This window comes from Oncorhynchus tshawytscha, linkage group LG05 (genome assembly GCF_018296145.1).
Source record: "Oncorhynchus tshawytscha isolate Ot180627B linkage group LG05, Otsh_v2.0, whole genome shotgun sequence".
NCBI classification, from domain to species: domain Eukaryota; kingdom Metazoa; phylum Chordata; class Actinopteri; order Salmoniformes; family Salmonidae; genus Oncorhynchus; species Oncorhynchus tshawytscha.
The window spans coordinates 67997052-68022369 of NC_056433.1; the positions used below are offsets into that span (position 1 = coordinate 67997052).

Here is a 25318-nt window from a genome sequence, read left to right on the forward strand (position 1 = left end):
TAGCTTCACATGACCACAATAATCCCACTCAACACAGAGGTGATGACGGAGATCTCGCTCTTCTCATTGCCGAAGGAGACCAAGTTCTTTTCACTGCCGAAGGTCGGATTTCAGGCTAAGCCTCTCTCTGAGAGACTGAATTTGGCTATATCTGTTATAAATGTAAAATGTTTTAGCCGTAACGATTTAGGTTGTGGCTTTATTGCTGAAGCTCAGCTCTCTCAGTGATCAAAATAAAGATGGCTTAATATATTTTTGAAAGACCCTGTGCGGGTGTGGTGTGCGTCAATGAGTGTCTGTTTGTGTGTGTGTTCGTGCATGAATGCGTGCATGTGTGTTGTGTGTGCATTTATGCATTTATGCATCTGTATGGGCTCTGGTTTTCATGGTAGGATGTTTTGCATGCAATGAGAACACATAACCACCACATCTGGAAATAATATGGAGTATGAATGCCATTCTTGCAGAATGCTATGGTGTTAACTCACATTTGACAATGATTATTTCAAAAGAACCGCAAGCTACATGAAAGTTTTCACAGCATATATGGAAATGTAGGTGTTGAGTGTACAGATCCAGACCAGCTTACAGTGTAGAGCAGCATGTTGAGTTAAACCATGTACATGTAGGCCTGTTGCTCTCATTTCTCTCAGATGTTCTCATGTGATACCCCACTGTAAGGTGTGCGTGTTTTCATGATGGAAGGGAGGGAAGATGGGAGGGGAGGGAGCGATTATCAGTCAGACTGGAAAACAATAATGTTGTTAGGGACTCCAGTGCCAACCAAGCTCACCGACCCTGGTGTGACTATGACCGTAGCTGTTGGCAAGACAGCACAAACAGATCTGGGACCAGGCTAAGCATAAAGTACATGTCAACCTATATCCCATCATTTGGCAGGTAAACCAGTCTCCTAATCACTTGAGGGTTGATATCAATGATGACCTAAAGCAGTGGTGCGTTAGTCATCAAAGTGGTACAGGTTTGTCACTGATTATTAGAGTTTACAGCGAGAGGATGTGGAAAGTGTGAGTGTCTGCACAGTGTAAAGAAGAGCCTGTCCCCATGGGTAAACCACTGCTGCACATTACACACTAACTACTGCCATACAGACATTAACGTCTCGCCACAGGACATGTGGGAGGGTGTGTGTCTGTGTGCGTGTCTGTGTCTGTGCGTGCCTGTGTGCCTGTGTCAAATCAAATTTTATTTGTCACATACACATGGTTAGCAGATGTTAATGCGAGTGTAGCGAAATTCTTGTGCTTCTAGTTCCAACCATGCAGTAATATCTAACAAGTAATCTAACAATTTCACAACAACTACCTTATACACACAAGTGTAAAGGAATGATTAAGAATATGTACATATAAATATATGGATGAGCGATGGCCGAACGGCATAGGCAAGATGCAGTAGATGGTATAGAGTACAGTATATACTGTACATATGAGATGAGTAATGTAGGGTATGTAAACATTATATAAAGTGGCATAGTTTAAAGTGACTAGTGATACATTTATTACATCCAATTTTTTATTATTAAAGTGGCTAGAGATTGAGTCAGTATGTTGGCAGCAGCCACTCAATGTTAGTGATGGCTGTTTAACAGTCTGATGGCCTTGAGATAGAAGCTGTTTTTCAGTCTCTCGGTCCCAGCTTTGTACTGACCTCGCCTTCTGGATGATAGTGGGGTGAACAGGCAGTGGCTCAGGTGGTTGTTGTCCTTGATGATCTTTTTGGTCTTCCTGTGACATTGGCTGGTGTAGGTGTCCTGCAGAGCAGGTAGTTTGACCCCGGTGATGCGTTGTGCAGACCTCACTACCCTCTGGAGAGCCTAACGGTTGTGGGCGGAGCAGTTGCCGTACCAAGCGATGATACAGAGACAAGATGCTCTCGATTGTGCATCTGTAAAAGTTTGTGAGAGATTTTGGTGACAAGCCGAAGGTGCTGTTGCGCCTTCTTCACCACACTGTCTGTGTGGGTGGACCATTTCAGTTTGTCCATGATGTGTACGCCAAGGAACTTAAAACTTTCCACCTTCTCCACTACTGTCCCGTCGATGTGGATAGGGGGCTGCTCCCTCTGCTGTTTCCTGAAGTCCACGATCATCTCCTATGTTTTGTTGACGTTGAGTGTGAGGTTATTTTCCTGACACCACACTCTGAGGGCCCTCACCTCCTCCCTGTAGGCCGTCTCGTCGTTGATTGGTAGTCAAGCCTACCACTGTAGTGTCATCTGTAAACTTGATGATTGAGTTGGATGCGTGCATGGCCACGCAGTCATGGGTGAAAAGGGAGTACAGGAGTGGGCTGAGAACGCACCCTTGTTGTTTCCTACCCTCACCAACTGGGGGCGGCCAGTCAGAAAGTCCAGGACCCAGGTGCACAGGGCGGGTTCGAGACCCAGGGTCTCGAGCTTAATGACAAGTTTGGAGGGTACTATCGTGTTAAATGCTGAGCTGTAATCGATGAACAGCATTCTTACATAGGTATTCCTCTTGTCCAGATGGGTTAGGGCAGTGTGCAGTGTGGTTGCGTCATCTGTGGACCTATTGGGGCGGTAAGCAAATTGGAGTGGGTCTAGGGTGTCAGGTAGGGTGGAAGTGATATGATGACGTAGCACTTCATGATGACGGAGGTGAGTGCTACGGGGCGATAGTCATTTAGCTCAGTTACCTTAGCCTTCTTGGGAACTGGATCAATTGTGGCCCTCTTGAAGCATGTGGGAACAGCAGACTGGGATAAGGATTGATTGAATATGTCCGTAAATACACCAGCCACCTGGTCTGCGCATGCTCTGAGGACGTGGCTAGGGATGCCGTCTGGGCCGGCAGCCTTGCGAGGGATAACACGTTTAAATGCTTTCCTCACGTTGGCTGCAGTGTGTGTGCATGTGTGCATGTTTGGTTGTTGTTGTCCACAGACTGTATGCTATCATGATTCATCTGTAACCAATAGCTGAAAACTCTTAACATCTAGACTGTAACATAGCACAGGTTTCCTCTGCAAAAGGATTGGTTTCCAAACATCTCATGCCTGAATGTTAATAAAGAATGGTATGAGGGAAATGAAGACATGGGAGTAAGGAAAGTAAGACAAAGGGACTTTGTGGAGAGAGACAGGGAAAGAGAGAGAGAGAGAGAGAGACACACACACAAAGATTAGAAGTTATATTAGTTAGATCTGGACCCAAATGGAAGATGTGTTTGATAGGAGTAAGTGTTTGTAAGGAAATTATTTGGAGCTGGACTCACATGGAAGGTGTGTTTAATGCCTAGGGCTAGTTTCTCTGTCCTGATGTCCCAGACCACAGGCTGGGGGGAGTTTAGCACAAACACCAGGGGCTTCTGGTGAACCAGCAGGGACTGGATGGGCTTCAGATGCAGCTCCACCTGGGAACAGGGTAACAATACAGAAGGTTAGAGGACTATAATTAAGCAATAAGGCCTGAGGAGCTGAGGTGTATGGCCAAAATCTTAAGCACGACACAGCGCGTTGGTAACCAGTTTATAATAGCGATAAGGCTCCTCCGGGGCTTGTGGTATATGGCCAATATACCCCAGCTAAGGGCTGTATCCAGGTACTCCTTGTTGCGTCTTGCGTAAGAACAGCCCATAGTTGGGATATATTAGCCATATACAGGGTTGGGTAGGTTACTTTCTAAATGTAATTAGTAACGTCACTTTTGGATTACCCAAACTCATTAACGTAATCGGATTACATTACATTACTTTTAGATTACTTTCCCATTAACAGGCATTAGAAGAAGATAAAATGGATATTACCAATTGAACAACATCTATTGCAGGATAAGTCAATGTTAAAGTTTACATAGCTGGCCATATATGGATGTTCAATTTTACTTTATGGGTTGTTTATGTACGTAGTCTTCTTCTAAACCATCGTTTTCTACTACATATAATAATATGATTAAATTATATCTTTACATTAAAAACCAAAGTCTATCAGAATTCCAGTCATTCCAATAAATGTTACACCCCTTAATCTTCAAGAATAGGACTTGGAAATATCTTTAATTTTATCTTTATTTAACTAGGCAAGTCAGTTAAGAACAATTTTTTTTTTGCAAACCTCCTTTCTGAATTTAAAAGTAATCCTCGAAGTAATCATCTAGTTTTCAAAAGTACCTGTAATCTGATTACAATATTTGTGCTGACAATGTAACAGATTACAGTTGCCAATGTTTGTAATCCCTTACATGTAATCCCTTACTTCCCAACCCTAGCCATATACCACAAACTTCAGAGATGCCTTATTGCTATAAACTGGTTACCATCGTAATTAGAAAAGTACAAATATTTTTGGGGGTCATACCCATGGTATATGGTCTGTCATAACCATGTATGGCCCACTTACAGTGCCTTGCAAATTATTCATTCTCCTTCACATTTTTCCTGTTTTGTTTCATTACAACCTTTAATTTAAATTGATTTTTATTTGGATTTCATGTAATGGACATACACAAAATAGTCCAAATTGGTGAACTTAAATGAAAAAAATTACTTGTTTCAAACAATAAAAAATAAAAACGGAAAAGTGGTGCGTGCATATGTATTCACCTTTTGCTATGAAGCCCCTAAATAAGATCTGGTGCAACCAATTACCTTCAGAAGTCACATAATTAGTTCAATCCAAGTGTCACATGATCTGTCACATGATCTCAGTATATATACACGTATTCTGAAAGGCCCCAGCGTCTGCAACACCACTAAGCAAGGGGCACCACCAAGCAAGCGGCACCATGAAGACTAAGGAGCTAAACAGGTCAGACTAATACTAAACAGGTCAGGGACAAAGTTGTGGAGAAGTACAGATAAGGGTTGGGTTATAAAAAAATATCCGGAACTTTGAACATCCCACGGAGCACCATTAAATCCAGGCAAGGAGGGTATTAATCAGAGAGGCAACAAAGAGACCAAAGATAACCCTGAAGGAGCTGCAAAGATCCACAGCGGAGATTGGAGTATCTGTCCATAGGGCCACTTGAAGCCGTACACTTCACAGAGCTGGGCTTTATGGAAGAGGGGCCAGAAAAAAGCCATTGCTTAAAGAAAAAATAAGCAAACACGTTTGGTGTTCACCAAAAGGTATGTGGGAGACTCCCCAAACATATGAAAGAAGGAACTCTGGTCAGATGAGACTAAAATTGAGCTTTTGGCCATCAAGGAAAACGCTATGTGTGGCGCAAACCCAACACCCCTCATCACCCCGAGAACTCCATCCCCTGATGCTGTTGGCAGCATCATGCTGTGGGGGTGATTTTCATCGGCATGGACTGGGAAACTGGTCAGAATTGAAGGGATGATGGATGGCTCATCATCTGCATTGCTTGCTGTTTGGGGTTTTAGGCTGGGTTTCTGTACAGCACTTTGAGATATCAGCTGATGTACGAAGGGCTATATAAATACATTTGATTTGATTTGATTTTGATTTGATGGCTCTAAATAGAGGAAAACTCTTGAGGGAAACCTGTTTCCCTTCCAGCAGGACAATGCCTAGGAATGGCCTAGTCAAAGCCCAGACCTCAATCCAATTGAGAATCTGTGGTATGACTTAAAGAATGCTGTCCACCAGCGGAACCCATCCAACTTAAAGAAGCTGGAGCAGTTTTGCCTTGAAGAATGGGCAAAAATCCCAGTGGCTCGATGTGCCAAGCTTATAGAGACATACCCCAAGAGACTTGCAGCTGTAATTGCTGCATAAGGTGGCTCTACAAAGTATTGACTTTGTGGGGGTGAATAGTTATGCACACTCAAGTTCAGTTTTTTTGTGTTATTTCTTGTTTGTTTCACAATACAAAAAATGTTGCATCTTCAAGGTGGTAGGCATGTTGTGTAAATCAAATGATACAAACCCCCCAAAAATCTATTTTAATTCCAGGTTGTAAGGCAACAAAATAGGAACAATTCCAAGGGGGGTGAATACTTTTGCAAGCCACTGTATGTCTTATAATAATGTCATAATATGATCTATAATGATCCTGTCTTCCTGAGAAGACAGAGGGTTTGAAAGGTACCTACATAAGGGCAGCATAACATATTGAAACCCTATACTGTACATAACACATTCATAATCAGTACATAAGCATTACATATGTGTTTATGTCAATAACTGCAAGTTGATAAATGCAGGATTAGTGAAATGACTGTCACATTTATGAATATATCAATTTAAGGTTGTTGACATTAGCACTGTTATGATTGGATCCATTTCCACCAGGTGTGGGAGCAACACAGTGTAACACACAGCATTAGAAACCTGCACCTTTACAGGGGTGGGGGGGGGTCAGCTACAGTCAGCAAAGGGTCAGCTACAGTCAGCATAGGGTCAGCTACGGTCAGCATAGGGTCAGCTACAGTCAGCATAGGGTCAGCTACGGTCAGCATATGGTCAGCTACGGTCAGCATAGGGTCAGCTATGGTCAGCATAGGGTCAGCTACAGTCAGCAAAGGGTCAGCTACAGTCAGCTTAGGGTCAGCTACAGTCAGCATAGGGTCAGCATAGGGTCAGCTACAGTCAGCATAGGGTCAGCTACAGTCAGCATGGGGTCAGCTACAGTCAGCATAGGGTCAGCTACAGTCAGCATAGGGTCAGCTACAGTCAGCATAGGGTCAGCTACAGTCTGCATAGGGTCAGCTACAGTCAGCATGGGGTCAGCTACAGTCAGCATGGGGTCAGCTACAGTCAGCTACAGTCAGCATAGGGTCAGCTACAGTCAGCATAGGGTCAGCTACAGTGCATTAACACCACCACCCCCTTTCATTTCACTCAGTTGCTTCACAAGGCAAATATGAGAGCATTTTCTTTACTGTGGATGTTGTTGAATCAATGTTATCAAAACATTGCAGATCACTCTGTTGACTGTTCCTGCACAATTACCAAGCTATAATGTTTCTGATTGTGTCTTTTATCAGGGTTTTAGTTGTTAATCCGCTCACTGTGCTGATAATCCCACTAAGTCTGACTATGAGCTTTCTCCCTTTGGAAAGCAGTAACTCTGCTCTGATTTGTAATCTCTCTCAGGTTGCTGCTATCTGAACTAGCCTAATTGAACTCTCACACACAGCAGATATAATATATTAGTGAGATAAACAGCAGAGAATATATTAGACAGAGACACAAAGGAGAGAACATATTAAAAATACACACAACAGAGATAATAAATTAGACACAACAGAGATAATATATTCAAGACAGACAGAAGAGAACATATTAGAGAGAGACACAGCAGAAAATATATTATAGACACAGCAAAGAAAAAAAATAGAGACAGATAATATATTACAGACAAACACAGCAGAGAGAATATATTAGAGAGAGACACAACAGAGAGAATATATTAGATGGACATGCAACAGAGATAATATATTAGAGAGAGACACAGCAGAGAGAATATATTAGAGAAAGCGATAATATATTAGAGACACAGCAGAGATAATATATTAGAGAGAGACACAGCAGATAATATATTAGAGAAAGAGAAAATATATTAGAGAGAGAAACAGCAGAGAGAATATTTTAGAGCGAGACACAGCAGAGAATATATTGAAGCCACAGCAGAGATACAATATTAGAGAGAGACAGCAGAGAATATGTTAGAGAGAGACACAGCAGAGAATATATTAGACACAGCAAAGAGAAAAAAATAGAGATAATATATTAGAGACAGCTAATATATATAAGATAATATATTAGAGACAGACACAGCAGAGATAATATATTAGAGAGACACAGCAGAGAATATATTAGAGACACAGCAGAGAGAATATTTTAGAGAGAGAAACAGAGAGACTATATTAGACAGAGACACAACAGAGAGAATATATTAGAGAGAGACTCAGCAGAGAATAGAGAGACACAGCAGATACAATATATTAGAGACAGACACAGCAGATATAGTATATTAGAGAGAGAGACACAGCAGAGCGAATATATTAGACAGAGACACAGCAGAGAGAATATATTATATAGACACACAACAGAGATAATATATTAGAGACACACAGCAGAGAGAATATATTAGACAGAGACACAACAAAGAGAATATATTAGATAGACACGCAACAGAGATAATAAATTAGAGAGAGACACAGCAGAGATAATATATTAGAGCGTGACACAGCAGATAATATATTAGTGCCACAGCAGAGATAAAATATTAGAGAGAGACACAGCAGAGAGATTGTATTAGAGAGACATTGCAGAGATAATATATTAGAGAGAGACAGCAGAGAATATATTAGAGACACAGCAGAGAGAATATATTAGAGAGAGACACAGCAGATAATATATTAGAGACACAACATCAATAATGTATTAGAGACCCACAACAGAGTGAATATATTAGAGAGAGACACAGCAGAGAATATATTAGAGAAAGACACAGCATAGAATATATTAGAGAGAGTCACAACAGAGATAATATATTAGAGACAGAGATAATATATTAGAGACAGACACAGCACAGATTAGATATTAGAGACAGACACAGCAGACAATATATTAGACAGAGACACAGTAGAGAGAATATATTAGACACACTAAGGAGAGAATATATTAGAGATAGACACAGCAGAAATAATATATTAGAGAGAGAAAAAGAGAGAGACACAACAGAGAGAATATATCAGAGAGAGACACAGCATAAAGAATATATTAGAGAGACACACAACAGAGAGAATGTATTAGAGAGACAGCAGAGAATATATTAGAGAGAGAGACATCAAATACACTATATTAGAGAGAGAAAGAGCCGAGAGAATATATTCGAGAGAGCGACACAGCAGAAATAATATATTAGAGAGACACAGCAGAGAATATATTAGAGAGAGACACAACAAAGAACATATTAGAGAGAGACAGCAGGGATACTATATTAGAGAGAGACACAGCAGAGAATATATCAGAGAGAGACACAGAGATAATATATTAGAGAGAGACACAGCAGATAATATATTAGAGAGACAGCAGAGAGAATATATTAAAGAGAGACACACAACTGAGAGAATATACTAGAGAGAGACACAGCAGAGAGAATATTTTAGATATAAACAACAGAGATAATATATTAGACAGAGACACAACAGAGAGAATATATTAGATATGCACACAACAGAGAGAATATATTAGACAGACACAGCAGAGATAATATATTTGAGAGACACAGCAGAGAATATATTACAGACACAGCAGAAAGAATATATTAGAGAGAGACAGACAACTGAGAGAATATATTAGAGAGAGACATAGCATAATATATTAGAGAGAGACATAGCAGAGAATATATTAGAGACACATCAGAGAGAATATATTAGAGAGAGAAACAGAGAGAATATATTAGAGACACAACAGAGAGAATATATTAGAGAGAGACATAGCAGATAATATATTAGAGAGAGACACAGCAGAGAGAATATATTTGGAGAGACACACACAACTGAGAGAATATATTAAAGAGAGACACAGTAAAGAGAATAGTTTAGAGAGAGAAACAACATAGAGAATATATTAGAGACACACAACAGAGAGAATATATTAGAGACAGACATATTAGAATATATTAGAGACAGAGGATTTAGTACTAAAGAAAGTATAGGCATGGCTTCAAAGCCTCTTGATCATAGTCTCCCACAGATCTAAAGGAATAATGCCCTGGGGAAGAGAGGGAGAGGAGGAGGAGAGCAAATTTGAGTATTTAGCTATATGGGCCATAAAAATGCTGCAATAATCATAATAAAAAGGCCCTCTGAGAGAGACGAATAGAAGAAATTACAGAACGCTTAACTTCAAGGGGGCTTGGCTCAGAGACGCTCTGAGCCAGACACACACACAATTACACACACACGTACGCAGTCACACAACAAGTGAGACGAAAGCCCCACAAGTATGTCTCGCATAGCTTCTCTCCCTCATTTTTTCTCAGCCCTTTCTTCATGTTTGTCCTTGTGGAAAATTGTAGATGAGCATCTAATCTACTTAAACCTCCCCCTCTGTCCAGACTCTGGAAAAAGCCTCTCCATCCCTCCTGGGAGAATAACCTAACGCAAGGCAACTCAGATACAATCATACCTGCTCTCATATACAGCTGGCTCCAGAGGCTTTGAGCGCACACACACACACACACACACACACACACAGACAGACAGACAGACAGACAGACAGACAGACAGACAGACAGACAGACAGACAGACAGACAGACAGACAGACAGACAGACAGACAGACAGACAGACAGACAGACAGACAGACAGACAGACAGACAGACAGACAGACAGAGAGAGACAGAGAGAGAGACAGAGAGAGAGAGAGATGTGGAATTTTAGAAGCAGACAGAAACAATTCCAAAAGTGAGTCACCTGAAAGAAAAGGCATAAACATAGTTGCGCAGAAACAAAATGGCAAAGGTTAAGAAAAAGTAGTGCCAGAGAGTGTGAAATAATAAGATTAACAGTGTTGTGATACACTCTCTCATGTCAGACTGAATGCGCCCATGGGAGGGTCACTGACGTAGAAATACCTGAACAAGACCTGTGAGGCCATTTAGCCAGTCAACTTCCAGACATTATAGATCAACTGAGGAATGCATCAACTCATGATCTTTCACACTTATAATGTGGGAAGGGGGAGTTAATGTGATATCAATCTATCAGCTGGGGATGCACTGGAACTCACAGACACTTTCCCATTTCCACTCCCAGTCCCCACTCCCACTGTCAGTCCCCACTCCCACTGCCAGTCCCCACTCCCACTGCCAGTCCCAGTCCCCACTCCCACTGCCAGTCCCAGTCCCCACTCCCACTGCCAGTCCCAATCCCCACTCCCACTGCCAGTCCCCACTCCCACTACCAGTCCTAGTCCACACTCCCAGTCCCCACTCCCAGTGCCAATCCCAGTCCCCACTCCCAGTGCCAGTCCCCACTCGCACTGCCAGTCCCCACTGCCAGTCCCAGTCCCACTCCCACTGCCAGTCCCCACTCCCACTGCCAGTTCCAGTCCCCACTCCCACTGCCAGTCCCCACTCCCACTGCCAGTCCTAGTCTAGACTCCCAGTCCCCACTGCCAGTCCCAGTGCCAACTCCCCATCCCCTCTCCTACTCTTACCAGCCAAATGTGTAGAGGACAGAGGAGAGCTGAGCAGCAGATACTGTGTGTCTCTATCTGCCCACAGAGAGACTGAGATGCATTCCATCCAGATTCCATCCAGAACCATTGTCACTCTGCACTCCTCAGCCTGCGGTAATGTGATTTAGATGTCACAGCAGGCAGGGCCCAGGGCCCGGAACCCATGGAGGATGTGAAGAGAAATGAACCAGAGGCCCCAGTGATCAAAGCCCAGATAGTAGTGCTAAGTAATTTGTGATTTTTTTTAGGTTTTGGTCAGATTATTAGAAAATAATAACATGAAATGCACTATGCATTATGTGGGTTAAATGATGTAACAACACAGAATAAAACAATTCATAAAAGTCCCATGATGGTAGTAACTGCCCACTCCCACTCCCCACTCCCACTGCCAGTCCCAGTCCCCACTCCCACTGCCACTCCCACTCCCCACTCCCACTGCCAGTCCCAGTCCCCACTGCCAGTCCTAGTCCCCACTCCCACTCCACTCCCACGCCTTATCACTTATTAACCATCATTTATTCTCATTACTTTACTTTAATACAATATTTCAGCTGTTGTGTATTTTACATTTATTTTATTTGATGACTTTATTATTTCATTCCAAGTCATCATCTCATCTGTATAGAGCTGCTGCCTATGCTGTCTGACAAAAATCTAAATGTTGTAGTTCTTTAAAGTAAATAAGGCATACTTTTATGACTGCCGAATAACAACTATCAATCACTTAGATCATGTATTTTCAGGTAGAGACACCTCGTGAAGCAACAGCTGCTCTCTATGTCACCTCACAGTGACACATTATTCTCTCTTCTGTAGCAGGCATAAAAGAAACACAGACTGGACAAGTAGATGACAATGACCATAATCCGTTGCGCATTAATTACTATGTAGAATATTGGTCTGTTGGAAACTACAACTCCCTACTAGATCGCACAGTTCAGGCTGGATCTGATTTATCTCTAGAGAAACTGCGCAATGTGAGCATTGATCTCACAGAAAAAACCCGAAAGAAATATAATTCAAATAATTGAACAGATGTTGGTCAATTAGTTGTAAAAAAAAAATCATTTTAAACTACATTTAGCTTAATCATTCAGCACTACTAGCTATTATCAGGTGGCCCTGGACCTGGGAGTTGGGACTGCCACGCACCCTCCAGAGGAACCTGTGCAGACTAGAGGCCCTATGGAGATCCTGGAAGCCCAGCCTGATTGATGATGGGGAGGCTGGTGCAGGGATTTGGGGGACCAGGGTCCATTACAGTCATAGCCAGGCCCAGGACACATGGGCTGTGTCCCAAATGGCACCCTATTCCCTATATAGTGTACACATTTTGACCAGAGCCTAGGTGGTCCTGGGCTCTGGTCAAAACTAGTGTGCTATGTAGGAAATATGTGTCATTTGAGACATAGCCATACTAGTGACTGGCCAGGGACAGGGGCTTGTCTGGACCTATCACGTTACGGTAACATCAAACCCCTCACACAACCCTCACATGATCACAGCTGCTGCCAGCCCCGGCACGCTAGGCCAGTCCCAGGCGGCATACCATGACTGGTCAGAGCATACGGACGTAAACAAGGATAAGATTCCATTAAATACAAAACTCTGAGTTAATTACTACATAAGCAACGAATGCCAATACAACACGCAAGGAGAGGAGGATATAACTGCTGTAAACAGACACAAGGCTGTGGATATCTACAGTATTAAGGTATGACGAAAACATATTCCAAGTGAGACATACCACACCGTCAGACAATAATAACTACACCATGATTCAAGGCATTTGGCCAACCGCCTGAACAAGCATTCTGAACACAATTGCATGACCTTTCAGGCCCAAGTAAATTATGTTTTGTGACCAAGCTTGCATAATACCCCAGCATAGTAGAGTGAAATGTTCATAACCAATGTATGCACAGCCCCTTGGTAATAAGTTGTCTGTAACCCAGTACTACAACACAGCTGTCAGAGACCTCTCTCTACACCTCCATCCAGTCAGTCAGACCTGACACTATCACAGGCACAGGGACCCACTTACACACACACATACAACACCAGCTTTCAGCAGCCCTGGCTGCAAAAACCAGGAACAGGGTGTTTTCCTTTATTGACAGAACTAATTATGTGTCTGAAAGTCCTCAGTGACTCAGTGCTAACTCAAAACATCCTTTCGATTGGCCGGCCAGTAACACTAATCTATCAAAATATTCTACATCCCTCCCTCCCCTGGCAAATGATAATAATGGTCAATCAACTTCAGCATGAAATCAGCAGGCACTTTGTTACAACAGAAACACAGTTAGTTGGAGCAGCTGCCTATATGATGGATAATGACTTTTTATACAGTACCACTTGGTAGCCCTTTGTAACTGGGTTGATGTATTGTATAAAGTCACAACTGGAATTATTGGCACCCTTCATAAAGATAAGCAAAAAAGACTGTATAAAATAAACAATTTAAATTCTGAGCTGCAGTTGAAGTGGGAAGTTTACATACACTTAGGTTGGAGCCATTAAAAGTTGTTTTCCAACCATTCCACAAATGTCTTGTTAACAAATTATAGTTTGGGCAAGTCGGTTAGGACATCGACTTTGTGCATAACAAATTGACAAATTGTTTACAGACAGATTATTTCACTTATTAAGGTATGATAAGTATCACAATTCAAGTGGGTCAGAAGTTTACATACACTAAGTTGACTGTGCTTTTAAACAGCCTGGAAAATTCCAGACAATTATGTCATGGCTTTAGAAGCTTCTGATAGGCTAATTGTCATCATTTGAGTCAATTAGAGGTGTACCCGTGGATGTATTTCAAGGCCTACCTTCAAACTCGGTGCCTCTTTGCTTGACATCATGGGAAAATCAAAAGAAATCAGCCAAGACCAAGTTAGGATCACCACTTTATTTTAAGAATGTGAAATGTCAGATTAATAGTATAGAGAATTATTTATTTCAGCTTTTATTTATTTAATCACAATCCATTACTATATATATATATATATTAACACTACCATTCAAAAGTTTGGGGCCACTTAGAAATGTCCTTGTTCTTAAAAGAAAAGCACGTTTTTTTGTCCATTAAAATAACATCAAATTGATCAGAAATACAGTGTATATGATTATTTTATACTAATACAATTGCTCAAAGAAAAATTTAAATAGAGCTTTTTGGCCACGCAAACAACCAAAATTATTGGTACCCTTGATAAAGAATGGGGGAAAAAATAGGTTTGGCGTCTGCATATGCAGAAAAGTACCTCATACTTACTGTAAAATATGGTGTTGGATCATTGATGTTATGGGGCTATTTTGCCTCCACTGGTCCTGGGGTCCTTGTTAAGGTCAACGGCATCATGAACTTCACTCAGTAGCAGGACATTTTAGCAAAAAACCTGGTTGCCTGTTAGGAGGCTGAAACTTTGCCACAAGTGGATCTTCCAGCAAGATAATAACCCCAAGCACATATAAAAATCCACAAAGAAATGGTTAATTGACCACAAACTCAACATTTTGCAATGGCCGTCTCAGTCGCCAGAATTAAACCCCACTAAAAACCTGTGGTTTGAATTGAAGAGGGCAGTCCATAAGAACAGACAAGGAATATCAAGGATCCAGAAAGATTATGTATCGAGGAAAGATCCGTCCCATTGTCTTCTCCAATCATATATTTTTTTAAAGGCTCAGGGGAAACATGTTGCGGCATGCTCAAAACAGGATGCTCAGCAACACCATCATCACTCCTCTACAGCAGACAGACAGCACTAGATGGGAGCCGAAAAGACAAGGCTGTTGGAAAAGCCTTGCATTGCCTGGAACTAATCCATGAACATTAAGCTCTAGCTTTATCAGATATGTGTGTGTGTACATGCGTGTGTTTGTGTTGTCTATATCTTGGTTCTTTCTGGATCGCTGCTCAGACAGAAAGAGGGCAGAACTCTCTGTGGGAGTAGATAGTAGTTAGGCCAGGCTAGAGGAGAGGAGTAGCTCAGAGGGCTGCCGGGGAAAAGGGATCCTGTTGACTGATCTTATCAACACCCCACCGGCTGTCCCCCTGCTGATCTGAGGGCCGATGGGGCCACTAACTGGAGCCTCTCCACTACACAGCGATGCTAATCAGTCTGTTTCCAACCCAAGGTCACACACACACACAGATCTCAAATGGGCCCAGCAGGCAGATAAGATGTCAGGGGTAGATATTTCTTCATGGGATGATAATAATCAGGCTGTGATTATGTAGGCTGGCAGGGGAATGAGGGGATGATAGTAATCAGGTTGTGATTATGTAGGCTGGCAGTGGAATGAGGGGATGATAGTAATCAGGTTGTGATTATGTAGTCTGGCAGTGGAATGAGGGGATGATAGTAATCAGGTTGTGATTATGTCGGCTGGCAGTGGAATGAGGGGATGATAGTAATCAGGTTGTGATTATGTAGTCTGGCAGGGGAATGAGGGGATGATAGTAATCAGGCTGTGATTATGTAGGCTGGCAGGGGAATGAGGGGATGATAGTAATCAGGTTGTGATTATGTAGGCTGGCAGGGGAATGAGGGGATGATAGTAATCAGGTTGTGATTATGTAGGCTGGCAGTGGAATGAGGGGATGATAGTAATCAGGTTGTGATTATGTAGGCTGGCAGTGGAATGAGGGAATGATAGTAATCAGGTTGCGATTATGTCGGCTGGCAGGGGAATGAGGAGATGATAGTAATCAGGCTGTGATTATGTAGTCTGGCAGTGGAATGAGGGGATGATAGTAATCAGGTTGTGATTATGTAGTCTGGCAGGGGAATGGGGGGATGATAGTAATCAGGTTGTGATTATGTCGGCTGGCAGGGGAATGAGGGGATGATAGTAATCAAGTTGTGATTATGTAGTCTGGCAGGGGAATGAGGGGATGATAGTAATCAGGTTGTGATTATGTCGGCTGGCAGGGGAATGAGGGGATGATAGTAATCAGGTTGCGATAAGGTAGGCTGGCAAGGGAATGAGGGGATGCAGAGGAAAACAACGCTCCATCAAGGAGGGAATTATGCAGACCCAGAACTCAGACCTAGATCTCAGACCCAGATCTCAGACCCAGATCTCTGTCAGATTTGTTTAAGTGGATGGGGTACTGATGTTTTCAATTCTCTCAAAAAATTGTGCGATTTTGTTATTTTTTTGCATTTTGTGTCACTTATTTTTTTACTTATTGTGTACATAATGTTGCTGCTATCGTCTCTTATAACAGAAAATAACATCTGGACATCAGAAAAGCGATTACTCCCCACGGACTGGAAGAAACTCTATCCTTTAATGAGTCTGACGAGAAGGATATCCTGCTTTCACTGGAACAGGCCCAGACCACGCCTTTTGCGAGAAGAAAAAATGCCCGGAAAATAAGTTGCAGTGTCACGCCCTGACCATAGAGAGCCCTTGTTTCTCTATGGTGTAGTAGGGCAGGGCATGACTAGGCGGTATTCTAGTTTATCATTTCTATGTTGTGTTCTAGTTTATGTTTTCTATGTTGGTGTTTTGTATGATTCCCAATTAGAGGCAGCTGGTAATCGTTGTCTCTAATTGGGGATCATATTTAAGTAGATATTTCTCCCACCTGTGTTTGTGGGATATTGTTTTGTGTTTGTGCACCACGTAGTCACGTTTAGTTGTTCGTTTATTGATATATTTTGTTTTGTTTAAGTTTCTCTTTGAATTAAATATGTGGAACTCAACATCCGCTGCGCATTGGTCCATTTCTCACGACAACCGTGACACGCAGATTGGGCTGCCTTCTGAGAATCCGGAGGCAAGAGAGTAAACTCCCACTGCCATCCGTTCTTCTTGTTAACGTGCAATCATTGGAAAATAAAATTGATGACCAACAATTAAGATTATCCTCCCAAGGGACATTAAAAACTGTAACATCTTATGGTTCACCGAGACGTGGCTGAACAAAGATACGGACAATATAGAGATAGTGAGATTTTCCATAAACTAGCAGAACAGAGACGCTACCTCTGGTAAGACGAGGGGTGGGTTATGTGTCTATTTGTCAATAACAGCTGGTGCGCTATGTCTAATATTAAAGAAGTCTAGAGGTATAACTCGCCTGAGCTAGAGTACCTCATGATAAGCTGTAGACCACACTATTTACCAAGAGAGTTCTTATCTGTTTTAGCTGGCACTAAAACCGCTCTCAACCAACTCTATAAGGCCATAAGCAAAGAAGAAAATGCTCACCCAAAAGCAGCACTCCTAGTGGCCGGGGACTTTAATGCTGGCAAACTTCAATCAGTTTTTCCACATTTTTACCAGCATGTCACATGTGCAACCAGGGGACAAAAATCCTAGACCACCTTTACTCCACACATAGATATGCATACAGAGCTCTCCCCCACCCTCCATTGGCAAATCTGACCATAAGTCTATCCTCCTGATTCCTGCTTACAAGCAAAAACTAAAGCAGGAAGTACCAGTGACTCGCTCAATACGGAAGTGGTCAGATGACGCAGATGCTACACTAAAGGATTTTCAGGGATTCATCCAATGGCATTGAGGAGTACACCACCTCAGTCATCGGCTTCATCAATAAGTGCATCGATGACGTCGTCCCCAGTGACTGTACGTACATATCCCAACCAGCGAGCATAAAAGGCATTTAAACTATTAATTTCTCTCACTTCTGTGGTGAAAACGAGGAAGAACTCAAAAAGCGTTTGAGGCCTGACAGAATGCAACTGGTGTGTGTGTTGTGTATGTGTGTACATCAATGTCAATATTGCATTGATTAAATAGAAGCTGGGAGCTTGTGGTGTCTGTACTTGTGAGATTTGTTTATGACAGTTTGTGATGGAACACATGAAAATTGCATGTCCTTTAGAATTGTTTGGCAAGCTAATCATAGGTGGGCTGCAAGCTACTGGTAGCTCACAATCAACCTGTTGGAGACCCCTGGTGTACCACCTGTTCCTCTTCCTGCTCCCTATCCTCCTTCCTCTTAGCCCCTCCCTGTAACCATGGAAACCATGTATGTCTCTGCATGCTTATCAGGATAGAAATATCATGGACCACATCCTGGTAACAACACTGACTCATGCAACTAAACCTATTAACAGTAATATTTTGAACTATACCAATGTCCAATTAGAATAATACTTTTGAGAAACAGTTACAAATAGGCCTGACTGTATGGAAGACCATGGTTTTATATGGATCTTATGTTCCATCAATTCCCCTGTGTAGACAGTGGAACTTGAAGGTGCACATTGGAGGTGTATTGTCTATACAGACAAGGTGTTACTAATGGGTGGAAGTTGGGTTTGGAGGGAACTCTGTACGTGGACATAGCTCTGTACTTGACTTGATAGGTCAGTTCAATAGAAAAAGCAGTCCCTGGCTGCTGCACAGTCAGTTCAAAACAGAAAAGGACATGTTCCACATCGACACCTGAGCCCAAACAGCCCAGCCAGAGAAGGCAGTCGCAGCCAGAGCAGGCCACAGACCCCAGCTTGTGCTGCAGGCCAATCCACTGTAAACATCAAAACACACCACACACACAGTCCGTTCTACGGGCCAGTCACCACTCCCTCTTCCAACATGAGGCAGAGAAGAGACTGGGGAAAACAACTCTCCATAATCACTGACTACCCTGACTCAACAGCGACCTCTGTACTGACTCTGACAACAAGCATCCAACACACACTCCTAAGCAAAGAGAGGAAAATACTAATTACGTAGAGGGGAGGGTAAGGAATTAGCATGCCCCGTGAAAGGACTGAATGAAATGGATTTGAATGTCGGTAATAGCAATCTTTCCCTCGTGTTTGTCTCAATACGGAGGCCAGTAGGCCATGTTACCTCAAGAAGACAGGAGATGCCTGACTGCAATTATTTTGTTCAGGCAACTTTCCACCCCCCTCTAGGCTTACAGAGTGGATGTTGGTAACAAGAGCGGAGGCAGACTAGGCAGAGTTAGCAAATCAGGTGTCCAGTGAAATGTTTGTGTGTCTGAGTATCCCCTCCATCTGCCACTGAAGGTCATGATCACAGGCAATTTGTGTACGTGTCATGGGCAGCCTGTGTACGTGTCTTGGGCAGCCTGTGTACGTGTCATGGGCAGCCTGTGTACGTGTCATGGGCAGCCTGTGTACGTGTCATGGGCAGCCTGTGTACGTGCCATGGGCAGCCTGTGTACGTGTCTATGACAGCCTTTGTACGTGGTGAAGCCAAACCCTGCTCTCTGCCTGGGTGGAAGACTGAAGGACAAGGGACGAGGGAAGGCTACACAGAGGCAGAACCTGTGTCCCAAATGGCACCTTAATCCCTAGGCCTATATAGTGCACTACTTTTGACCAGGGTCCATATGCTATGATCAAAAGTAGTCCACTTTAAAAGGAATAGGCTGGCATTTGGGACGCAGACTGAGACTACTGAATATCCAGATGGGCACATCTGGACCCCCATCTCAGGTACTGTAGGAAGGTCAGCCATTATAATGTCAAGGATCAGGATTGGTTTAGTTAGTAAGTTTATCTCCAGAGACACCCACCTACGGTCACAGGGAGAACCGGTGCAGGGCCAACTTATCACTATCTCAGATTGTAAATAACCTTGGTCAGTTGTCCACCAAGATAAAGCCTACAGCCAGAAACCTTGGTGTCTTCTTTGACCCTGACCTAAACCTCAAGCTGCATGTAAAGAAGGTTGTCCTGCTTTTATCATTTATATAGCTATTTATATATTTTTATCAAAATATAGCTAAAGTCACTGATCTGGAGAAACGTATTTCCTCAAACCTAGATTACTGTAACTGTTTGTATACCTGTCTCAGTCAGAAATCCCTCCATCATTGGTTAGTACAGTTAGTTCAAAATACTGCAGCTCGGCTTTGAACAGGCACCAGGAAATGTAACCATATCGCACCTATTGTAGCTACACTGGCTCCAAGTCACTTTTAGAATACATTTTGAAATTGTATTAATCACGTTTACGGCTCGGCTTGGTTCAGCCCATCGTATATCCTTGATCTTTTATCTCCCTACGAGCCAGGATGCAGTCTGAGATCCTCTGGCATGGCACTGTTGACCATTCAAAATTCTAGGTTGAAAATGAAAACAATTTGAATTCTCATTCCTCCCTTGTTTCTTTGTTAATTATTTTATTTTATTGTTTTATGGTGTGAAACACTTTGGTAGTAGTAGTAGTAGTAGTAGTAGTAGTAGTAGTAGTAGTAGTAGTAGTAGTAGTAGTAGTAGTAGTAGTAGTAGTAGTAGTAGTAGTAGTAGTAGTAGTAGTAGTAGTAGTAGTAGTATGCATCTCTCTCTCTGCCTGAGACGGAGTGGCTTTCTTCAGCCAAGGACAGGGTTTGGAAGGGTGGGTGGAGAAGGCCAGGTAACTAGACAAATACTAATTATGTTACACAGACAATCTAGGATGTTTCTAACAAACAGGATTATTCAAGAACAGTTCAGCACTTTCCATTCTATCTGGTAAGTAACCCACCAATTGGCAGAACGGAGTGTGCAAATCATCATCATCCATACATATGTTGTTGGGACACATCTTTGAACTGGCCCAAAACAAACTGCTTAGGGGGATTCATGTGACATTCGCAATGATGTGAAATGAAACTCATGAAATGAAATGCACTCTTTGCAATGATGAGAAGCATTTCCCATGACATTTGAACATGTCCCTTCTCCCTCCCTCAGTGGAAGACATCACTTATATAAAATACCATGTATTAGTCTGATTTACAGTCCAACTAATGTAGTCAGAAGATGACACAAAGTCAGAAAAACATTAACACGGCCAAAATGACAAACAAAACATGAGATATATTACATGTGAGAATTTCACGAGGAAAACAAGCCCACCCTCAAATGTCGACATAAGCCATGACAGTTATCCTTAGGGAACAGAGTGTGTGCTTTGGACTATGTGCTCGTGGACTCTGTACCTCCAAAGCAGATCTAGAGGACAGTAATTGAAGTTGTTATTTGGGCGGTAACACCAAGCAGGAGAGGTCAATAAAGAGAAAATAATTGCAGGATTTTGGACAGCTAAACTCTCATGTATTCATTCTGATTGCTCAGCATGAAGAGCACCAAGAAAGGCCTTGGTTTCCCTATTATGGCCCCCTATCCCTACCTAGTGCACTACTTTGCTCCAGGGGTGCTGTAGTACTAAATGGCTGACCCTGAAAAACAACAGACAAAGATATCATTAGACTGGTGATTAGAGTGGCGCAGTGGTCTAAGTCTAAGGTCACTACAGACCCTGGTTCAATCCTGGGCTGTATTACAACCGTATGTGATCGGGAGTCCCAAAGGGTGGCGCACAATTGGCCCAGTGTCATCCGGGTTAGGGGAGGGTTTGGCTGGGGTAGGCAGTCATTGTAAATAAGAATTTGTTCTTAATTGACTTGCCAAGTTAAATAAAGGTTAAATATGGAAATAAATGACTTGTTTTCTGTGGTCTCATGTACTGTCTGAATACACTACAGAAACATACTCTCCCTCTCTCTCGCGCGCGCGCGCGCGCGTGTGTGTGTGTGTGTTCATAATGTTTTGTACACTAAGTGTATATGTTGCAGCTCTTATTCAAAAGTGGCAGGATATCTCCGTTCTTTGCAAGGTTATTCTTCTACAGAACAAAGATATGTAAGCCAAAGGAGAGCAATCAGAACAGCACATGCTTTGGATGTGTAGTAATGACAGGTATGGCATCACTCAGACTTAACTTTGCTCCATGCATTCCTTTTCAGTGTGAAAATTACTTCAATGTGTTCTGTTAGATTGTGTTCATACTATGGTGTTCTATTGTCCAACATCGCTCTCGATCCTTCTTGGGAAATTTGTTGATACAATATGTTTGAAAGGAGACCTTTCATTAAATAATTTACCTCAAGCTCATCCTTTAGAATATGTTTTCAGCATAGGCAAAAGTGCAAGTCCTATCTACATCTGTGATGTTTTATTGTGCTTCCCATGACAGTGTTTTTGTATTTTAATGTGTACAGTACCAGTCAAAAGTTTGGACACACCTACTCATTCCAACACACCTCCAGGCTGTGTAAAGGCTATATGACCAAGAAGGAGAGTGATGGAGTGCAGCATCGGATGACCTGGCCTCCACAATCACCCGACCTCAACCCAATTGAGATGGTTTGGGATGAGTTGGACTGCAGAATGAAGGAAAAGCAGCCAACAAGTGCTCAGCATATGTGGGAACTACTTCAAGACTGTTAGAAAAGCATTCCAGGTGAAGCTGGTTGAGAGAATGCCAAGAGTCTGCAAAGCTGTCACCAAGGCAAAGGGTGGCTACCTTGAAGAATCTCAAATATAAAACACTTTTTTGGTTGCTACATGATTCCATATGTATAATTTCATAGTTTTGATGTCTTCACTATTATTATACAACATATAAAATAGTAAAATAAAGAAAAACTCTGGAATAAGTAGGTGTGTCCAAACTTTTGACTGGTATTGTATATAGGTTTGGTATAATGTGTATATTTATGTTGTATGTACAGGACGCATTTGTAATATGTCTTCCCTGTTAAAATAAAGGTTGAGTAAAAACATCTCTGCAAGGCGCACTAAGGTGTTATGATACAATCACCAGAGTGATGTCTTTATTTGCATACTGACTCAACATAACACACCCTGCCTTACACCCAGTTTCTGTTCTTGTCTACGCATCAGGCCTTAGCAACATTTATGTCTGCCTAACTCAGCAGTGAAATCCCCAGTGCAGGCCGAGACATGCTGCTTTTCACACTACCATGACTGATGGGGTAGGGAGTGGGCCACTTAAATATCCTGACACAGCACAAGCACATCCTTCAGTCCGCAGTCTACACAGAGACATTTGACTCCCATGACTTATGGTAGAGAAAATGTTCATGCATACAGAGGTTCTTGCCATTCAATAGTCTGATATACAGATGTTGGATCTTCATTTGATCACACTTTTGTTGCGCTCAAACAACATTATAGACTAAACGTTAAAATCCTGTTGCTGCAGGATTATTTTTGCTCCAACAATACTGGTCAAATTAAGATACAACACCTGTACTGTAACCCTTGAAAGAGAGAAGGGTTCACGCCTATAGGCAGCTGGCACACACTACAACTATCAGGACATAGCTGATGCACTCTGGACTGTCCATTAATCACGGTACTCCATTCTGCTTGTTTATGTTTTATCTGTCGGCCCCGTTGCCTAGTCAACGCCATTTTACCTGCTGTTGTTGTGCTAGCTGATTAGCTGTTGTCTCACCTACTGTTTAAGCTAGCTTTCCCAATTCAACACCTGTGATTACTGTATGCCTCGCTGTATGTCTCTCTCAAATGTCAATATGCCTTGTATACTGTTGCTCAGGTTAGTTATCATTGTTCTAGTTCACAATGGAGCCCCTAGTTCTACTCTTCATACCCCTGATAACTCCTTTGTCCCACCTCCCACACATGCGGTGACCTCACCCATTACAACCAGCATGTCCAGAGACACAACCTCTCTCATCATCACCCAGTGCCTGGGCTTACCCCCCGCTGTACCCGCACCCCACCATACCCCTGTCTGCGCATTATGCCCTGAATATATTCTACCATGCCCAGAAACCTGCTCCTCTTATTCTCTGTCCCCAACGCTCTAGGCGACCAGTTTTGATAGCCTTTAGCCGCACCCTCATACTACTCCTTCTCTGTTCCGCGGGTGATGTGGAGGTAAACCCAGGCCCTGCATGTCCCCAGGCACCCTCATTTGTTGACTTCTGTGATCGAAAAGCCTTGGTTTCATGCATGTCAACATCAGAAGCCTCCTCCCTAAGTTTGTTTTACTCACTGCTCTAGCACACTCTGCTAACCCTGATGTCCTTGCTGTGTCTGAATCCTGGCTCAGGAAGGCCACCAAAAATTCAGAGATTTCCATACCCAACTATAACATCTTCCGTCAAGATAGAACTGCTAAAGGGGGAGGAGTTGCAGTCTACTGCAGAGATAGCCTGCAAAGTAATGTCATACTTTCCAGGTCCATACCCAAACAGTTCGAACTACTAATTTTGAAAATTACTCTCTCCAGAAATAAGTCTCTCACTGTTGCCGCCTGCTACCGACCCCCTCAGCTCCCAGCTGTGCCCTGGACACCATTTGTGAATTGATCGCCCCCATCTAGCCTCAGAGTTTGTTCTGTTAGGTGACCTAAACTGGGATATGCTTAACACCCCGCCAGTCCTACAATCTAAGCTAGATGCCCTCAATCTCACACAAATCATCAAGGAACCCACCAGGTACAACCCTAACTCTGTAAACAAGGGCACCCTCATAGACGTCATCCTGACCAACTGGCCCTCCAAATACACCTCCGCTGTCTTCAACCAGGATCTCAGCGATCACTGCCTCATTGCCTGTATCCGCTACGGAGCCGCAGTCAAACGACCACCCCTCATCACTGTCAAACGCTCCCTAAAACACTTCTGTGAGCAGGCCTTTCTAATCGACCTGGCCCGGGTATCCTGGAAGGACATTGACCTCATCCCGTCAGTTGAGGATGCCTGGTCATTCTTTAAAAGTAACTTCCTTACCATTTTAGATAAGCATGCTCCGTTCAAAAAATGCAGAACTAAGAACAGATACAGTCCTTGGTTCACCCCAGACCTGACTGCCCTCGACCAGCACAAAAACATCCTGTGGCGGACTGCAATAGCATCGAATAGTCCCCGGGATATGCAACTGTTCAGGGAAGTCCGGAACCAATACACGCAGTCAGTCAGGAAAGCTAAGGCCAGCTTCTTCAGGCAGAAGTTTGCATCCTGTAGCTCCAACTCCAAAAAGTTCTGGGACACTGTGAAGTCCATGGAGAACAAGAGCACCTCCTCCCAGCTGCCCACTGCACTGAGGCTAGGTAACACGGTCACCACCGATAAATCCATGATTATCGAAAACTTCAATAAGCATTTCTCAACGGCTGGCCATGCCTTCCGCCTGGCTACTCCAACCTCGGCCAACAGCTCTGCCCCCCGGCAGCTCCTCGCCCAAGCCTCTCCAGGTTCTCCTTTACCCAAATCCAGATAGCAGATGTTCTGAAAGAGCTGCAAAACCTGGACCCGTACAAATCAGCTGGGCTTGACAATCTGGACCCCCTATTTCTGAAACTTTCCGCCGCCATTGTCGCAACCCCTAT

The 25318-nt window shown here is 42.9% G+C and overlaps 1 protein-coding gene across 1 annotated transcript in view; it reads right to left on the reverse strand.

Moving 5' to 3' along the window:
• LOC112251175 (transforming growth factor beta receptor type 3-like) overlaps positions 1-25318 on the reverse strand; it is a 147020-nt gene that overhangs the window by 61052 nt on the left and 60650 nt on the right. Inside the window, exon 4 of the mRNA XM_024421980.2 lies at positions 3257-3394. Coding sequence (XP_024277748.1) covers positions 3257-3394 — 138 coding nt within the window. The remainder of the gene's footprint in view (positions 1-3256; positions 3395-25318) is intronic.